Source organism: Brassica rapa, chromosome A03 (assembly GCF_000309985.2).
Source record: "Brassica rapa cultivar Chiifu-401-42 chromosome A03, CAAS_Brap_v3.01, whole genome shotgun sequence".
NCBI classification, from domain to species: domain Eukaryota; kingdom Viridiplantae; phylum Streptophyta; class Magnoliopsida; order Brassicales; family Brassicaceae; genus Brassica; species Brassica rapa.
The window spans coordinates 25,756,738-25,776,298 of record NC_024797.2 but is presented as its reverse complement, the minus strand read 5'-3'; the positions used below and the strand labels follow the sequence as shown (position 1 = coordinate 25,776,298).

Genomic DNA, 19,561 nt, shown 5'->3' with positions numbered 1-19,561 from the left:
TGTAAATAATTAAATATAATTTATAAAAATTACACCCCGCGTACTCCCCAATTTTTTTTCCACCTTTCTAATAACTCCCTAGGCCCGAGTGTGCTGCACGTATAACGCCTAGCGAGTTTTCGAACATGGGTTCTCAATGATGTTAAAGTAAAGTATTAAAAAGTTGTAGAACCTGTTTTGTAATAAAAATTCACTTGATTACCACATTACGGTTTCTATAGGTATAAACAAGGTGATAAAATTTTTAATCCCAAATCATCAGGCTCATCACAAATTCAAAATAGATTTCACTCTACAATTACAATTACAAATGCTCGGTCCAACATACATATGATTATATAAAGAAAACATAATTGTATGCATATTAAAAAAATTCAAACATATACATATTTAATTTGTTAATACTATATATTTTTAATTTTTATTATATTAGTTCATCCTGCGCTTTATATATATGTATGTGTGAAAATATATATATACTGATCTGCGATAAAAATTGAACATGTACTATGATAAGATCTGCTTAAAGCTATGTCATAAGAGTTACTAATCGAACTAAACTAGTCATCACCGACTGATTAATTCTTAATTACTTTTACTATAGAACTAATATAAAATACAACACCGATAATTTTATGAATGATACAAGAGCTTCAGTTTGATCCTGTCCCAAGTGTACAATATATAAGAAAAAACAGAATTTAACAAAATGATCCCAAGGTTTTTAGACAGTACAATTGTCATACTTAACCAAGGATCGGTATACCTCGCTAGCTCGCATGTCTTGCCGTTTTGACACCTCTACTAGATCTCACATTGAGATTGTCTAAACGAACGTGCTAACATATGAAATGTGAATATAGTCACGTAAATTTAATAAATAGATGAATAAAATTAATTCTCACAGGCCCTTAATGTAAAGACACGCGGCTCCTACATATGTAGAGTGAAGCACATCTATCTCTAAGCCTATCATGATGAGGGTTGGCAATAGTAAAAAGTGGCACATAGACATCGTAGCGAGCATCTTAAAACCCTATAAATACTAACAAGCTAACTTCATTTCAGATCACCAATATCTATACAACAGTCCTCCGTTGAGGACAAAACACCATGAAGAAAATGGATCCAAAATATTCACCAACAGCCTTAGCTCTCTTCTTTGCACTCACCATCTTCCTCTCAGGCCACACTGAAGCCAATAGACCAACTCGCCCCCGTGCACCTCCACCTCCACCACCAAAGCCAAGAGCGGCACCAACTTCTCCTCCTCGTGCATCACCAGTTTCTCCGCCAAGAATGCCACCAACCTCTCTTCCGCGTACACCACCAATGTCTCCACCGAGGAGTGTACCAACGGTTCCTCCACAAACACAACCAGTGTTTCCAACAAGAATACCACCAAATTCTCCTCCTCGTGGAACACCAGTGTCTCCCCCAACGATCCCGTCACGAACACCTCTTGTGTCTCCGTCAAGAACACCACCAATGTCTCCTCCACGTGCATCACCAGTGTCCCCGCCAAAAACACCACCAACCTCTCCTCCAAGTACATCACCAGTGTCTCCGCCAAAAAGTTCACCAACAGCTGCTCCACAAACACCATCAATGTCTCCACCAAAAATACCACCAACCTCTCCTCCACGTGCACCACCAGTGTCTCCGCCTAGGAGTCCGCCGATGATTTCTCCACTAGCACCACCTGTTTCTCCGCCAAAAACGTCACCAACCTCTTCTCCACGTTTACCACCAGCGTCTCCACCAAAAAATTCACCAATGATTCCTCCACAAACACCACCTGTTTCGCCACCAAGAACTCCATCAACCTCTCCTCTGAGTGCACCACCCGTGTATCCGCCAAGGAACCCGCCAACAATTCCACCAGTATCTCTTCCAAGAATACCACCAGTGTCTCTTCCACCAGTTTCGCTTCCACCCGTGTCTCTTCCAAGAACACCACCAGTGTCTCTTCCAAATATACCACCAGTGTCTCTTCCACCAGTGTCTCTTCCAAGAATACCACCTGTGTCTCTTCCACCTGTGTCTCTTCCAAGATTACCACCAATGTCTCTTCCACCAGTCTCTCTTCCACCGGTGTCTCTTCCAAGAATACCACCAGTATCTCTTCCAAAAATACCACCAGTGTCTCTTCCACCTGTGTCTCTTCCAAGAGCACCACCAGTATCTCTTCCACCAGTGTCTCTTCCAAGAACACCACCAGTATCTCTTCCACCCGTGTCTCTTCCAAGAATACCACCAGTGTCTCTTCCACCTGTGTCTCTTCCAAGAACACCACCAATATCTCTTCCACCAGTGTCTCTTCCAAGAACACCACCAATATCTCTTCCACCAATTTCTATTCCAAGATTACCACCAGTGTCTCTTCCACCAGTATCTCTTCCAAAAATACCACCAGTGTCTCTTCCACCAGTGTCTCTTCCAAGAATATCACCAGTCTCTCTTCCACTAGTGCCTCTTCCAAAAATACCACCAGTCTCTCTTCCACCAGTGTCTCTTCCAAGAACACCACCAATGTCTCCGCCAAGTACACCACCGATGTCTCCGCCAAGAATACCACCAACAATTTCTCCACAAACACCACCGACCTCTCCTCCACGATCACCACCCATGTCACCGCCTAGGATTCCACCAACGGTTTCTCCACAAACACCTCCATTGTCTCCACCTATAACACCATCAACAGCTCCTCCGCGAGCACCACCTATGTCTCCTCCAAGAACACCACCAACCTCTCCGCCGCTTGCACCACTGATGTCTCCGTCAGGAAGCCCACCAACATTTCCTCCAAAGGCACCACCTATGTCTCCACCAGAAGCACCACCAACCTCTCCTACGCTTGTACCACCTGTGTCTCCACCAAGACGTCCACCAACAGCTCCTCCACAAACATCATCAATGTCTCCGCCAAGAATTTCACCAACTTCTACTCCACGGGCACCACCGGTCTCTCCACCAGAACTTCCACCAGCTGTTCCTCCACAAAGAGTACCACCAGTGTCTCCACCAACTTCTCCACCACGTGCACCACCGGTACCTTTGCCAAGGTCCCCGCCACCACCTCCACCTTCTCTGCTTGGAATATGCCCCCGTAGGATTGGCCCCCAATTAAGAATATGTGAAAATATCCTAAGTATTATGGATCGTATTATAGGAATTGGAAGTGTGCAGGCATGTTGTTCTATCCTCCGTAACCTGTCTGATGCTGATGCACTTGCTTGCTTGTGTGAGTCAGCTAGAGCACCACGTGGAAGTCTCCCTCCTAATATCAGCACACTCTTCAGGAATTGTGGCCGCGGTTCCAGTACTCCTCCAGGCTTCACTTGCCCATGACCACTTCCTTTTGCCACCCAGTAACTAAAAGTATACTCAATATACACTCAAACCGTTACTCTCCTGTTCTCATATAACTTGAGCTTTGTAACTTTTATACTTTATTCCGATAATGAAATAAAAAAGTCTATAAAGATTATACTGGCTTACCATTGTGTAATTATATTTGTTTCTTAAACATACGAAACCTTCGGAGTTCATGGATAGCGCTCCGAACTTTTTTATCGAACAACTTGATACACACGTAAACGTCTCAAACAAAATGCATGCAGAATCTAACGAACTTTTTTTATCGAACAACAAGAATCTGTAACCTTTCGGGAAAAAAAGACCGTAAACTCGGCGTCTCCTATATTTCTTGATATTAACCTTTTCTGTTCCTATAAATAAATAGAGTCAAATTCAAATTAGTGTAGATTCTGATTTTTTGTTATGAACTGATTATTTAACAATTTTGTGAACAGAAAAACATAATGTTTAACCGGTTGGATGACGACACACATATTATAAACTACATCCAGTAAATTAATAAAAAATGCATACATCCATGACCTTAGATTTAAACCGTGCGCACATGGGTTACTTATCATATAAAATCACTTAAGAAGTTATATTGTTAGAACTGATCTTGCGTGAAAGAATCTCAAAATAATATATTGCAAGAAGGGTTCCTACCTAAGTATCCATTTAATCTGTAGGGAGATGAAAAAGGCGTGCGATAGAGCGGAGGTCAGAGGCATTACAAGTCCATACCAAAAGGATCCCGCTGCATACTTAACTTTGGCTGCTGCCTCGCTGATAAAGAACGATGGCATGGGCAGCGGAAAAACTCTGTTGACAGGTTCATTCGTGGATGAGATATTCGATCCAAATCCACAAAATAAAAAAATAATTAAAATAAACTAATATATTAAATAAAATAAAATATATTAATTTTATAAACATCTTAAATCCATTTTGTTGTAGATCTAATACTAAAAAAGTTCTAAGGTAATCTGCCTTTTTCTATTGTCCAAACCAATAAAAAAGAGGTTTTAGAGTAGCTAATATTTCGTTGAACAGAAAAAAAAAAAGAGTAGCAGCTTCAGGGAGGACGTCCACGTCAGCTTGAAAAATCATCCAATAGAAAAATTGCTTTTTGCCACATCACACATGGATTCGGGTATTATTGGATTTTTTTACGAGCCCGCATGTTAATCTGAATGGTCGAGGAATCCCATTTCCTTTTGCTCTTCCTCTTATTCATTTCCAATATGAGTTATTCAACGACCTCAACTGAGTTTTCCTTATCTGTGTCCTTAGGTTTTCCTAGACGACCACCGTCTCTTGAAAGTCCAGCCGGTAACACCCTTGAGCGACTTCAATTGATACTGTTACCGCTGTAAATCATTGCACTGAATCGGAGCTCCCGCTACTTAGTCTTCAATTCTATATCAACATCTTCTACGGTACTAAAAGGTTGTATATATATAGATCCACAAAGAGTTGTTTCTATTTTATTGTCCTTCTTGCTTTTCGTAGCTTATTATCTCTCTAACACGCCGGTTTTAACTATGACTATTCCACAGGTTCTTTCCGGTGATTTGAAGGCAGGCCGGTGTCATAAAACTGTTGTCACCCGTGTTTTGTGTTTCTGGGAAGCAAGAAATGTTAAGAAGGGAGGTGATCTTATGGGTGTGTACTTGACTTTATATTTATTTTGTTTCGAGTCTAGAAATAGAACTAAGTTTTACCCTTGCTGCAGAGGTAGCCCAGATACATAACATGTGTTCTTATATATTAGGATCACATACTCAGAACTCATATGCTGAGGAAGCCCATGAGAGATCACAGCCACGATGAGATGAGTTAGTGGGTAGAACCTTCACTTTTCAGCTGACTCTATCTGAGTTCAACTTCACATTAGAGCTCAATCATTCACCATCTCCCGCATATTTGATAAACATCAGCAGCCGCAACTCCCAAGCTTTGCAGAACAAGTAGGCACACATCTAGACAGAAACAAACCTAAGCAGAACAAATCTTTTCTGCTGTTTAATATTTGTCATTTTTTTGCTAAGGAGGTGGTAACCACCGTAGTGACGACATGCCTGGAGCCGGATTGGTCTCAACTAATCCATCTGATAGGATGATCCGTGATGCCTCAGATAAAACAACTGCTGAGTGATAGTCTTAGGGTTGTTGAAGGAAGTAAGGCTGATCCACCTCTAGCCACAGGTGCAGCTGTTTCAGTTGGATACACGACTCAAGGATCCACCCACGGAGGATGTGTGTGAAAGGAAGAAGCCATGCATTTCTTAGCTTGAGAACATAAGAAGGACCTTAGCTCAAACTTGATTGCCTCACCTCTATTGTTTCCCTGTTTATTCTACAGTTTAAATATTTTAATCTCCAATATATTTTCTAATGCAAACCTGTTTCAGGATTTTATTTTATCCTTGGTTTTTTTGTTGCTGTTAAGACTAGGAAACACATTTGGTGTTTTGTTGATAAATAAAATTTGTTGGAATATGGTTGTGTTAATGATAAATTTAAGCTTCAAGAATAGCATACAGTTAACGATCATATGGCATCGTCGTTTTCATATCATCTTTCTCAGGGACTTCATACATTAGATCATGCCAGTTCTTTTTTCACTTTTACACTACTATAAGATCTTCATTATAACGAAGCAGAGAAACATACATATAAGTATAAACCTCTAAAGTAATCCGTGAAGATTAATAACCATATTCTAGTTTCCTACTAAATATCTCAAGAACTTCATCATCATCTGAAGTTTATCAAATCTGGAACATTTTAACTGTCTGCTTGCGAAACCTATAGAAACAGATTGATTAGCATTTTGGTTGCCTCACATCTCGAAAGTCTTACTGTAGATACCTTTTGTTGGTTTGTTTTGATTTAGTTTGGTGTGCTTCTGGATTTTGTACATATATAGTGCATCATCAATTTCATGCAATGAGTTCATGTTGGAACAGCAAAAGATTCACAATGTAAAAAATACATTTTCATGGAACTGCAAGTGAATATATTTGTAAACATAATAAATATACATAAACCAACATAATAAATATATATATATATATATATATATATATGAATATGAATATTTATATAATTATTGTATAGTCAAGTCAAAATAAGTTTTGCTCTCGCTTATGAGACATCACTTTTTATGATATAGTCTATTTTAAATAATTTATATCTGTTTTTTACTGCCAAAATATGCAAAGTATACTTCATATTTTTTCTTCTCTAAGTTATGAGACATCACTTTCGATGATATTGGTCTATTCTAAATAATTTATATATGTTTTTCAGAAACTATATTCTGCCAAAATATGCAAAACATGTTTTATATTCTTTGGTCTAGATTATAAACATACCGAAGTATATATATCACTTAAATCTCTGATTATATTTTTAAATAATATTCATTTGGTTTATGACCCATTAGAGATTTAAAGCAACAACAAAAATTCACTTTTTTAATTTTGTAAAGATAATATTGAGTTAAATGAGATACTACAATCCAAATTCATGTATCTAATCTATTTCCACAATGTAAAACGTAATATCCAATTATTACAAAGTATTTTGAAGCACTAAATATTAATATAAAATACTTATATATAGAAGGCTAATATATTTTCACAAAATTATTAATATACATTCTTATTTATTATACTTAATTTTTCTAAAGTGCCACGGCAAAATAGTTTTTCATCTATTAATTTCCATAAAATATATTAACAGTTAGCCATTATAACTAAATTGTTTAAATAAAATAATTAAAAAACTAATAGTAATTAACAATCCCCGGCACGGAAAACCCCTAGTAAGAAAAAAAGAGAAACAAGATAAAAGCTCAAATATCACATACTTTTAGTTACTCTTTGCAGCAAATTTTTTTTTTTCAACGACACTTAATATGAAACAAAGAGAATATTATATAAGAGAAACGGACGGAAGATCTCACTATTGCCCATTACAAACTCATAATTCGAACCAAGCTCAGAGATGCTTAAAGGTACATGAGAGAGAGAGAGAGAGTACTGTGGGGTAACACTTGCCTAAATCTTTAAGACCTCATTTAATTATATGAAATTACTGTTAGGCAATTCGAGTTAAATAATAAAGGTGATGACGTTTTATATTCAATGCTTTTCATGGCTCTATAAATAGTACTACCCACCCACATAGCCTCACCATAAGCATTCACACTTTAAAATCAACAAAATACAAAAAAAAAATGGTCTCAAAGAGCTCAACCACCATTAGCCTCATCATCATCTTCCTCATCTTCAGCCTCGCTGAGGCTGACCTCTTTCTCTCGCCTTCACCGGGCTTTGGTACGTGTCCTAGAGATCCATTGCAACTTGGTGTATGCGCCAATGTCCTTGGCCTAGGCAATGTCATTGCTGGCGACACCAGAGCACGGCCGTGTTGCAGTGCTATCACTGGCCTTACGAACGTCCAAGTAGCCGATTGCCTCTGCTTTGTCTTCAGGCCACTTCCTTTGGTTTACGGTATCGATAAAGCCGTTAGAACAATATTTTTCGCTTGTAATATGGTTTTTCCTATTGGCTTTCAGTGTCCACCACCACCAGTATCTAGCCCTTAATCTCACCTGATTAGAAACGAGAACCTTATCCAGTAACTACTTACAACGCAAGTATGTTTTCTTATTCATGTTATGCAGTGTTGATGTGTTTTTCGTTGTTAAACAGGGCGTAATAATAAGGACTACAAATGTTGTTATGTGTACGAAGAATAATATTTGAATAAATCTGTTATGTGGACGAGTCATAATATATAATTAAGTGTTACGTTTGTTTTGTTCCCCCATATCATATGTTAAAAAGAGCAAATTGCGGATTTAGTATGTGAGAATATGATTTCCCAAAAATTTGGATAGAACCTAAATGATATATAAAAGATATGTATCAGTTCAGTTGAATATCTATGATATTCAACATATCTACTAATAATAGCAATCCCAATTAATTCCAAAGGTTGTGAATTTCATTTATGTTGAAAGATTGTGTTTTTTCTAAAAAATGTCAAAAAATTGTGTCTTTTCAAGAAGCCTTATAAGCATCTTTTCAAAATAACTATCTTTAAATTGAAAGAATGTGATTATTCAAATTGAAGAGTTGTGACTATTCAAATAGATTTTTAAAATCTATAAATAGTATCTGACATGCATTTCTCAAAATAAAATTTTCACTAATCAAACTAATAATAAAATGGTGGAAAAAAGAGTTCTAAGCAGTTATTTGGTTACAAATTTTTAAAAGATATTCAAATGAAATGTTATAAACAAAAAATAGTAGGAAGAGTTTTACATGATTGGATAATAAAAAATCCTAACCGAAATAATGAAATCATTAGTTTCAATTTTCTTATACTAGATGAAAAGGTCTGTCTTTCGTACATACAAATTTGTTTATACCCGTTACATGTTATTGCCGTGTCCTTCTTGTAATTGTTGCTATCGTAAAACAAACCCATAAATAATAATATCCCATTTTAGTTTATATAAATGTTTATGTTGCTATTTGTTGCTAATTTTTTTTGTGACATATAGAAATTCTAAGTTCATGTCTTGATGTGTTCATTAGTGTAGAGATTACTTATTGCGTTAAATGCAAACTTTATTCTGTACAAAAATATACGATACGTCTTATTTTTTTAGTTTTTCATGGCCGGGTCTGAACTTAGCTGAAGTCATACACACGCATTTTAAGATCGAAGGATAAAAAAATGTTACAACATGCAGAAATTTTTTTTGTCGATCCAAGCCTATATATTTCATATGAGAAAGCAAATCGGAAACACAAACCGATTCAACCGATACGGTGTTACCATCTAAGCTTATACTGAAAGTGTATTTGTCTTTTTCTGCTGTTTTCTTACACGTACTTATAACTATCATCTTTTACAATGTTTAGGAAAAAAAGACATAAAGGTTATGGTTTCATTTGAGGAACAAAAGAAGATGATCTTATGTTGATGTTACGGTGGTTAAAAGTCATGATTTATATATTGATTTAAAAGGTGTTTTGTGAAAGGGTGATAATTAAGGGATCTAAAATACAAAAAATAGCGGTTACAGCAATATCTATTTCAAAGAGAACTAAGAAGATGATGTAATGGTTATGGTTTGATGTGAGGAAAATAAGAAGTAGATGTTACGGTGGTTAAAAGCCCTGTTTTATATAATGATTTACAAGATGTTTTGTAAAAGGGTGCTAATTAAGGGCCTGACTGGTTTAACCGCAGCGGTTGCGGTTGCGGTTGCGGGAGTTTGCGGATGCGGGTGGTTGCGGTTTCTAGCGGTTTTAAGAGATTTGTACGACTGGTTATGCGGTTAGAAATTTGTGCGTTTGCGGGATACTTATGACTGGTTAACTACCAAATGCAGCAGCAGTTAAATAATAAATTAACAATATTTATATTTTATACAATTATAAAATATCAAAAATAATAATATTATAATAAATATAAAATTTATATTTAGAAAGTTATAGTTTAAATTTTTTAAAAATATAGAAAATATTTTTATTTTAAAGTTTTATAATATTAATTAAAATTTAATTGATATATTTTAGCATTTTTATAATTTCAGTTTAATTTTTTTATTGAATTTTTTATTTTTGTATTTATATTGTTTTGGAAAAAAAATAATTTTTTTTATCCTCCCGCAAACGCCCGCAACCGCAAACGCTAGCTGGAACCAGCTTTTGAATTTATGAGGTTCAGAGCGATTTGGAGCGATTTGGAGCGGTTTAGAGCGGTTTGAGCGATTGTTGCAAAACGCCAGCAACCGCTACCAACCGCAAAAGCTGCGTTTGCGGGTGGTAGCGGGAAAACCAGTCATACCCTAAGTGATCTAAATTTCATAATAGCGGTTACATCAAAATATATTTCCAGGCATTGTCTTCACAATTTTTTATTTATGCAGATAATCCCTAATCTGATTAATGTTAAAAAGCTGTCTTTGTTCATAAAAACTGAATTTTCATTATAATTTTAAATGTTGTATGTTTTCATCTTTTTTACTTTTTAAAATATATAAATTTTAAGTGTTGTATCTTTTCACAAGCAATATATGCAATTTTTCATATTAAAAACAAATAAATGCAACTTTTCATATAAAAAACTAAAGAGATTGATTTTTTCTTTAAACGAAGATATATGACTCTTCACTTTAAAGATGTATCTCTTTGTTGATTATATGTATCTTTTCTTTAGTGAACATATGTATATTTTCTTTGAACATATGTGACTCTTCACATAGTGTTTCTTGACTGTCTATATATATTATGAGACATTTCAAAGATAAAGTAATCAGTTGAGTTATAAACTAAAATTAATACATAGAGTGCGTTATATTATGAAGAGTTAATGCTTGTATTTGTATTCGTAAACCAATTTCTTTCTGGAAAACATAATCAAATTCTTTAGCCAATCATTTTTAACCTTCTCTGTTTTTCAAACGTTTTGTCTCCCACATCCTTCAGTGCCTTAATGAGAGTTGTTCCTTATTAAATTCTAATTCGGTGTTTTTTGAATAATTCTGTCTCATTTATAATTAGTTTTACTCATACACGTACGAAAAGTGACGTCAACAGAATTAGAAAATAGAAAGCTACTCTCAGATCAGTTCTTCTGGCAAAACATCAAATATCAATTAACAAAAATACATAAAAGTGAAAAGAGAATTGAGTAGAAAACATTATAATTAGAACTCTTATAATTAACTGCAGTGAAAAAACTTGGAAAGTACCAATCTCAGAGAGAAATAAGTTGGAAATCGGTAAGTAATCTTGGTTGGCCAAAAAACAAAGACATGATTCACTCCATCTCCTCCCATGCAATCCGAAACATTTTAAAAGAGATAGATGCCCCTTCAGATAAAACAGCAACCACTGATTGATTTATTTTCTTATAATTAACAAAGCAAAGGTGAACTCGTAATAAATATTGCAGAGACAAAAACAGTTACGAAGGGAGATGATGGAACTGAATGAGAGGAAAATTAATGTTACTTGGATGACGATGAGTTGAAAGGGAAAATAAATTTGAAATTTCAATATATAGATTGAAAAAAAAAGAGTGACTGCAAAAGGTGTATTAATTGATGAGACGCGTTGAATCCAAAAGAAAACAAATGAAATACCTTTTACAAAGGAGCGTCTATAGAAGGAGTGCATCCTTTAGACCATCTCCAATGTATTTCTCTATTTTTACCTCTAAAATAGAGGAATTCTATAATAGAGATGGGTTTTACTCCAATGTATTTCTCTAAAATAGAGATCTCTATATATAGAGCAAAATATAGAGGAATGCTATTTCTTCCCCTATAAATAGAGGAAAAAATAGCAATCTCTATTTTAGAGGCAAAAATAGAGATGGGTTAGAGTGATTTTGCCTCTAAATGCTATTATAGAGGTAGAAATAAAGGTGGGTTGGAGATGCTCTTAGAGAAACGTTGATCAGGGCAAAGACCAGAAGAACACGTCTTTTAGTGAAAGAGATTGATAACGTTGGATTTTATAGGAGAAAGAAAATTTTGTCTGTAATATTACAAAGTATTGAAAACGCAACCGTTGGATTTAGATTTTATTTTCCTATGAGAAAAATGATTACCTCGTCTAGCAACAAAATTGAGTTGCTATTAAAAATTGTGTTCTTTCGTTAAAAATAATTAGTTTCAAATAATTAGAAGGACAATTATCTCAAATAGATATTTTTAAATTTTTGTCACAAAAATAAACTCCAAAAATTAAAATAACCAAAATAACATTTTGTTTTTGAAAATTTTAAACTTTTTTAAATTTTTAAAATTTAAAATTCTATCCTCAAAACCCCACTCCTCAACTCTAAACCCTAAATCCTAAATTTTAAACCCTAAACCTTAAACCGTAAATCTTAAACCCCACATCTTAACTCTAAACTCTAATGTCTATATTAATTAACCCTAGGGGTATAAGTGTATATGTACTTCTTTTGATAAAATATTTAAGTTTATTTTGGTCAATTTTTTTTAAAGTCTATATTTGTGACATAAATTTTTTTAGGTCTATCCTATAGAATTTCTCTACTTATAATATCTCAATAAGTATCTTTCTAATAACATGAATCTCAATTAATGTCTGATGATGTAACTTTTCAATTTTTTTAACAACTTTTCATTTTAAAATTGTATTTTTTTATTTATATTGGTTTAAAAGAAGTTGTCAATATATAGTAATATTTTTTTATCTAACAATGTGTTTTCATCATAAAAATTGCATTAATTTAAACGAAATTGTCAAAATAAGTAAACTGTAAGTTTTACTTTAAGATTGTGTTTTTTTCATCTTAAAAATTATATTGAAATAAAATAAATTGTCAAAATGTATAAGTATGTAGCTTTTCATCTTGTTAGTTTTTATCTTAAATTTGCATAAGTTTTTAGTGAGTTATAGTTGAATTCATTTTTATATCTATTTTACTTTTTAAAGAATATTAAGATTGAGTACAAATATCATGTCATTTATTTCTTGGATAATTTAGTTATTTTACAATATTATATATTTATAAACCATCACATATATTTGTGTAGTCACGTATACATCTAATTTGGATCAAAAACTACACACACATTTCCTGATGGTTTTCTAAAGATTTGTGCGATTTTTATTTTTCACGGGGTTTTGTGAGAAATTCTTATGGATTTTTTTTTAAAGTAATTCGGTCGGAAATCATCTTATTTTCTTATGATGTTCGTTAGCAATTATATAACAGTTTTATAAAAAAAATTCATTTATAAAATGTAGTTTATTTGTTTTTATAAAATAGAGATCCCGTGCGACATCGCACGGGCTCCTTACCTAGTAGTAGTAATAGAATCTGATGTATATCCGAACTGATTTCAGTCTATCAAAATTATCCAAAGATTTTAACTGATATCGATCTAACCCAAATTAGTCTGGCTAATTTAACCTAAAATTACTTCATAACAAAATATCAGCGAAGCGACATATAAGGCTGATTCTTATCACGAGTGGGTGATGGAAATATTCCTCATGGAGATTGTAAATAAGACGTAAGTAATATACAAAAAAAGCTATGAGATAATTTACTCTTTAGTGTCAATTAATTTTGAACTCAAACTGCATATTACTATCACACCAAAAACTCAAATTGCATAATTATAAAAAAGAATATCTTTTAATCAAAATATGGATAATTCAAATACGTACCTTCACTCGTAATTCGTCATCGAAAGTTGCGATTAGGTTCATGGATGAAGCATGGGTCTTTTTTCATGGGCTTATTAGCGTAATAGCCATTTTTCAGAGACAAATTAGGTAACTAACACTGATTTTGACATAATTCAGTATCTGTCTTTTTGCTCACCTTTTAGCCGGTTATGTCCTTTTAAGTTACAAGTTACCAGTTACAATAGTTAAAATAGGCGACGTGGTGCTTTTGTGTCAAATATAAACACACATATACATATACGCAGGGAGAAGCCAGATGTAATTATCACGTATAATAGTGACATTACGAAGGAAAATAAAGTAATACTAAGTGTACGCGTATTACAACTTATGGGAACGTAACGGAGAAACCAATTCCTTAACATTGCTACTCATGATGACGAAATAGAATAGGTGAACCAAATAACATGGAAACTAAACCCTTACCTAAACATAAACTTTAAATTCAAATATAAACTTTAACCCAAATAGAATAGAACGAAATAAATAACATAGTATATATTGGTGAAATTATGAAATGTCTATAATTGCAAGAAAGAACTTAATGATGACCCCAAGTCCCCAACCATATACCCTCTCACCTTCAAAATACTAAACCCTAAATTATAATCACTAAACCCTAAACCATAAGCTCTAAACCCTAATATAAACTATAAACCCAAATATAAACATGAATTCCAAATAGAATGGAACAAAATAAATAACATAATCTGTATTGGTGAAATTATAAAATGTTTATGATTGCATAAAAGAAGTTAATGATGATCCCAACCATACCTTTTTGCCTTCTAAATACTAAACGTTAAACTCTAATCACTAAACCCTCACCCAAATATAAACCCTAAACCCAAATAGAATGGAACAAAATAAATGACATAGCACATGTTGGAGATATTATGAAATGTCTATAATTGCATGAAAAAATTAATGCTGACCCAAACCATACTCCCTCACTTACTAAATACTAAACCCTAAACTCTAGTCACTAAACCCTAACCCAAATATAAACCCTAATTCAATGTCAACCCCAATCTTTCATAAACTAAACCCAAATTTCGAAATACCAGTAAGATGCATTTCCAATTCTACATGAGAATATAGAATAGAAATGTGACAAACGATATAATACAATACATATTGTTCAAATGTTGAAGTGTCTATAATTGCAGAGAAGGAAGTAATGCTTACACCAAATTCAGATTGATTGTAGCAAAGGAAATGAAGATTGACGACATTAAAGAAAATAGGTGGAAGAGACAACATCATATAAATATCATTCTCATTCAACATCACATTGTATTTTGTTTTATTTGATGTCATAATAAATTTTATTCCATTTAAGTTCAATATATTATTTATCTATGCAAAATCTTATACACACTAATATAAAATATATATATACACTGATACAAAACTCATATCAAGAGAACATGAAATAATAACGAACAAGATTGAACCCTCTAATGCATTCTTGATCACCTCAATCCAACGGAGGTTGAAATAGTTGTTAATCTGTCTTTTCAGTGGGTTCAAAACCTGTCTCGAACAATCTTTTTGAAAGGCCTAAATCGTTCATGCCAAACCTAAAGAACAAAGTAAGAGGGAAACATGGTTATGACAGAGTAATTCGTTCTATTTTATATAGAAAATAACCTTTTATATTACAAACAGTATTGTTGATGAAAAATGGTAGCGCATACGTTACAAATAGCTAGTTTCCATCTCAAGTAGAATAAGTTGTCAATAGATTCCATCTCAAATAGAATAGTCTGAACATATAGTTTTTCTGTTCCATCTCAAATAAAATTGGCGTAAGAGATTTCACGCAGGCAAGTTGTATTACAGATGTTATTCCATATAACAAATTATATTACTATACTATTTACTATGTATTTCCCTTAATGATCTGTAATGTATCGGGAACTTGAGATCCTAAAACAAATTGGAAAGTGAAAGAGACTAATTACGTATCGGGAACGATGGGATTTACGCGGACGATGGTACAGACTTAACAAGTATAACACCCTAATTCTGAGAAGAGCCCCAACTTGAAAGAAAATAAGCACAGAGGAGGAGACGGTGAAGAGAATCTACGAAAAAAGAAGGAGAACTTACGGGAGGTTGAGAGATCTGAGAAAAAATTGAGTTGGTGAAGTTGGGTTGGAAGGGTGTGTTACTAACCGCTGCTGAAACCGTAACGGAGAACCCTGACGCCGAACACGATTGAAAAGGGAGGAGGCAGGAGATGGAAAAGCTGTTGAGTCGTTGGAGGAAAACGGTGCCGGAAACTGTTCGACTGCAACAAAATTACCAGAGAAGTGAAAAAGGGAAGATGTGAACAAGGGTAAGACACGAATGACTTTTGTGCTGTGAATAATTAAGATATTTAATTAATTTTCGTAGCAGGTTGTGCCGGTTGAGTTTCAAGGGTATTACAGTATTATTATATATATGTAGCAGCGTGTATAGAATCGTTAGGGTAAATAGCTAGACGATGAATTACGGTTTTTTTTGTGGTTATACGCTCCAATTTCCCTTTTTTCATTTAACTGCATGCGGTCCCGATTTTTTTTATTATCATCTTTGGAGCGAGTTGTCAACTTGTAATCGACGAGTTTTATTTTCCACTCTGGAGAGTGGAATGACAGTTGTCATCGACCAACTCTTTATTTTTTTTAACACATCCACGAACTCTCAGTTCTGTCTTAGAGGTTGATTGTTTGCAAATTCTAGATTAAATTTTGGCTTTTGTTTCTGTAGAATCTACTTTTTTTCCAATCAAAATTTTTGGTAAAATAGATTTTCTATTTTTTAGGAAAACCAGATTTTAACTTTTTTTGCCATTTTACTCATAAAAACCAAAATCCAGATTTTATGGGTTTCTAATGCATCATCCCATGACTAATTTTTTTTCTCTTTTTTTTAACTAGTTTTTTTGTAACTATCTTTTAACTAGCTATTAATTATATTAATATATAAAACCACATCAACATTTTATAAAATAAACACAAACTCACGAAAATAATATTTTCCACATATCAAACTATTAGAGGTTTTTTATTTAAATGAATTCCATAATAATTTAAACATATTCTAAGAACTAATATTACAGAAAAAAAAAACAAAAAACAAAGAAATTAGATTAAATATCTTAATAAATTTAAAAACAAAAATCAAAATCTCATTCTTGTTTTCAGAAAACTAATTATCTACTGCAAAATCCAAAATTAAAAATAAAACTAAAAATTAAAAATCGAAATCTTAGCCTAACAAACAATCATGACCATAGAATCAACAAAATAATTTATTTATCATTAAATTTTTAATTTCTAAAACTATGAATTGAAATTATTAAGAATCAACAAAATAATTTATTTATTTTTAAAATAAGTTCATATGTGCTTTGATAATATTATTTTCTATATTTTTCATAAAAATGTTTTTACTATTAATCATATTTTTCATTTTCTTAATTTTTAAAAACAAAAACCAAAAATTAAAAACCAAAAATTAAAAACCAAAAACTAAAAACCAAAATCTAAAACAACCATTCATGCTTTTCAAAAATCTAGAATCTACTGCAAAATCAAAAACTAAAATTTAAAATCTAAAATCTAAAAATCAAAAACCAAAATCTAAAAACCAAAAACCAAAATCTAAAAACTAGCAAAACAGTCATCACCTTATTGTATGGCGAATTTAAGTTTTTACATATTTAAGTCAAACGTGTTACAAAAAAAAATTATATATGGCGAATTTAAGTTTTTATATATTTAAGTCAAACAAGTTTTGCATATTTTGTTACTTACTAGGGTAAACCGTCTAATAAAATTAATAGTACAAATTTATTTTAAATCTTATTTTAGTGTTAATTTAAAATAGAATTAAGGTTTATAGTTGTTTTAAATTTTATTTTAGTTTTAATTTAAAATAGAATTAAGGTGTATTTTATTCTTCATTTTATAAATTATAAACTTGTCTAGTTATAATAAAACTTTAAAATTATAATTATTTATTTTCTCTCAGTGTTTGTTTTAGTTTAACTATACCAAAAAGGCACAAAGATTTTTAAATTTACAATTAGAGTAAGTAGAATACGGCACATAAACCTTTTTCTGCATATTTTAAGCAAAAGTTTTCTGCATAACTATAAAGTATTAAGCATGTTTTGTGTATTTAGTTCTCGTAAAGTTTTAATTTTGAGTATCATGTTAATTTCGTTAATATATATGCAGATGCTATGAAACCATATTTTGCTTATTTCTTAATAGTTATGATGCTTAGTTAGGGAAAGGATAAGGAATTAAGGATGCTGTAGCAGGATTTATAATTCTTTCACTTTAAAATGCCTGAGACGGTGCAAACTTTTAAAAAAGTACAACAACATAAACAAATATGTAAAAGATTTGAAATTCCTTGACTTCCCATTGTTTCTCATACTTACTCCTCCTAACATAATCCTTCTTGAGTGTAGGAGCATAAATCATACTACTTGCCAACCCAACTGAAACCCCTTGAAGCCCATTACCATTACACATTCTCACATCCAAACCCATCTTCGATTCTTCCAAACTGTCTAATATCGAGGTGCCATTGCATGCCTTATCAGGAATTGTCTCAGTTTCCAATTTTTCTGCTTATCATGTTTCATAATTCATCTCAGACCTATGTTTCCAATTTTGGCTGGGATACATCTGACTGTAACATGATCAACATCAGTTTATTCCTACATAATAAATCACGAAAAGAAATTAACTTTGTGAAAGAGGAAAGCTGAAAGTGGCAAGATACACCTTTTGTTGAGCCGAACATGCATACCTTGCTTCCTTAGAAACGGTTCCATCTCATGTGTGAACCGTTCTAGAAGACCTCCCTTCAGTTCAACCTGATCAGTCAATAGTACCAAAACAGTGTTGATCAGTAATGAAGATTAACACAATCAAGCTTGTTTGCTTATCAAGTGGCAATAATTTTAGTCATAAACCGTTTCTACTGCGAGTCCTTGTAAAGTCAGAATCTTCATAAGCATTAAATAAGCTGCAATGATAGCCAGAAAAAAGCATTTAGAAACAATTACAACAGTGATACATGAAAGGCAGGAGAGAGATAAATACAGTTTAAGACTTTCACTGTTGTTTTCACCAAAGAAAGATGGGAAAAAGAGGTCTTCGAGAGAGATATGATACCTTTCAACCTCTTCCTTTGGCATATATGTAATAAGCAGTTCATCATCACCATAAAGCAACTGAAATAAATTCCAAAAACATATGTAAAAATGCAACTGGCGAGAAAAGATCCAAGTAATATAAAACAACCATTGTAAGGAGCAGAGTACACAACCTTGGAGGCTTTAAAGATGGCATGATGGACTTCATCAGAAGTTGAACGGCAGAGAGAAAACTGCGTCACATTATTCTAGCCGAGGAAGAACCTGAACCAATATTCAAATCAAGACTGAATGTGACATATTAATCTCACTTACAATTAAGCAACACCCAGCTATTCATAATTAGAAAGAAAAAAAGAACAAAGAGACTCACCTTCCATGGTGTCTAAACTGTTGTATGAACTCCTTGAATTTGATGTTTTCATGTTTTTAAAAGAGAAAACATGGACAGAGTTAACGAAGAATTGAACTTCCTCAACGCCGGCGAGTAAACCAAACACAACAAAAGCTCTTCCTAGAGGTTCACCGGCGCTAGTGGAGTCATTGTCTTGAAGCGTCGATCAATTTCTTCAAAGAGAAGAAATAACTCTCATCCTCATCTCAACTCATCTCCTCACAGAGAATCTTCATCATAAACTTCCGACAAAGTGATATCTTGCATATTTCTATTGTTTTATCCATTCATCCATGTGCATTTTGATCATATAGATTAGGATTTAGCCATGTTTAGGTTGCATTTTGCATACATGAGTCCTTATCAGGTATT

At 33.2% G+C, this 19,561-nt stretch overlaps 2 protein-coding genes and 1 long non-coding RNA gene across 4 annotated transcripts; 2 read left to right on the top strand and 1 right to left on the bottom strand.

The window, feature by feature from the left end:
* The first annotated feature begins 1,122 nt into the window (after positions 1 to 1,122).
* LOC117132870 (proline-rich extensin-like protein EPR1) lies at positions 1,123 to 7,060 on the top strand. The gene has a single exon (XM_033288257.1). The coding sequence runs from the start codon at positions 1,123 to 1,125 to the stop codon at positions 3,349 to 3,351; it is 2,229 nt and encodes a 742-aa protein (XP_033144148.1). The 3' UTR covers positions 3,352 to 7,060.
* Positions 7,061 to 7,281: 221 nt separating this feature from the next.
* LOC103861309 (14 kDa proline-rich protein DC2.15) lies at positions 7,282 to 8,202 on the top strand. The gene has a single exon (XM_009139012.3). It carries the CDS (start codon positions 7,607 to 7,609, stop codon positions 7,976 to 7,978), a length of 372 nt encoding a protein of 123 aa, XP_009137260.1. The 5' UTR covers positions 7,282 to 7,606; the 3' UTR covers positions 7,979 to 8,202.
* Positions 8,203 to 10,057: 1,855 nt separating this feature from the next.
* On the bottom strand, positions 10,058 to 19,442 carry LOC117133060. Of its 2 annotated transcripts, XR_004456905.1 has the most exons (7): positions 19,169 to 19,442; positions 18,969 to 19,059; positions 18,815 to 18,873; positions 18,613 to 18,665; positions 18,447 to 18,513; positions 11,540 to 18,354; positions 10,058 to 11,267 (listed from the first exon to the last, which is right to left on the bottom strand). It is a non-coding gene; the product is annotated as an uncharacterized LOC117133060 (long non-coding RNA). The 2 variants fall into 2 exon arrangements; XR_004456906.1 differs by lacking the exon at positions 10,058 to 11,267 and having other exon boundaries at positions 12,172 to 18,354; positions 18,969 to 19,082.
* Between the last annotated feature and the right edge of the window lie 119 nt (positions 19,443 to 19,561).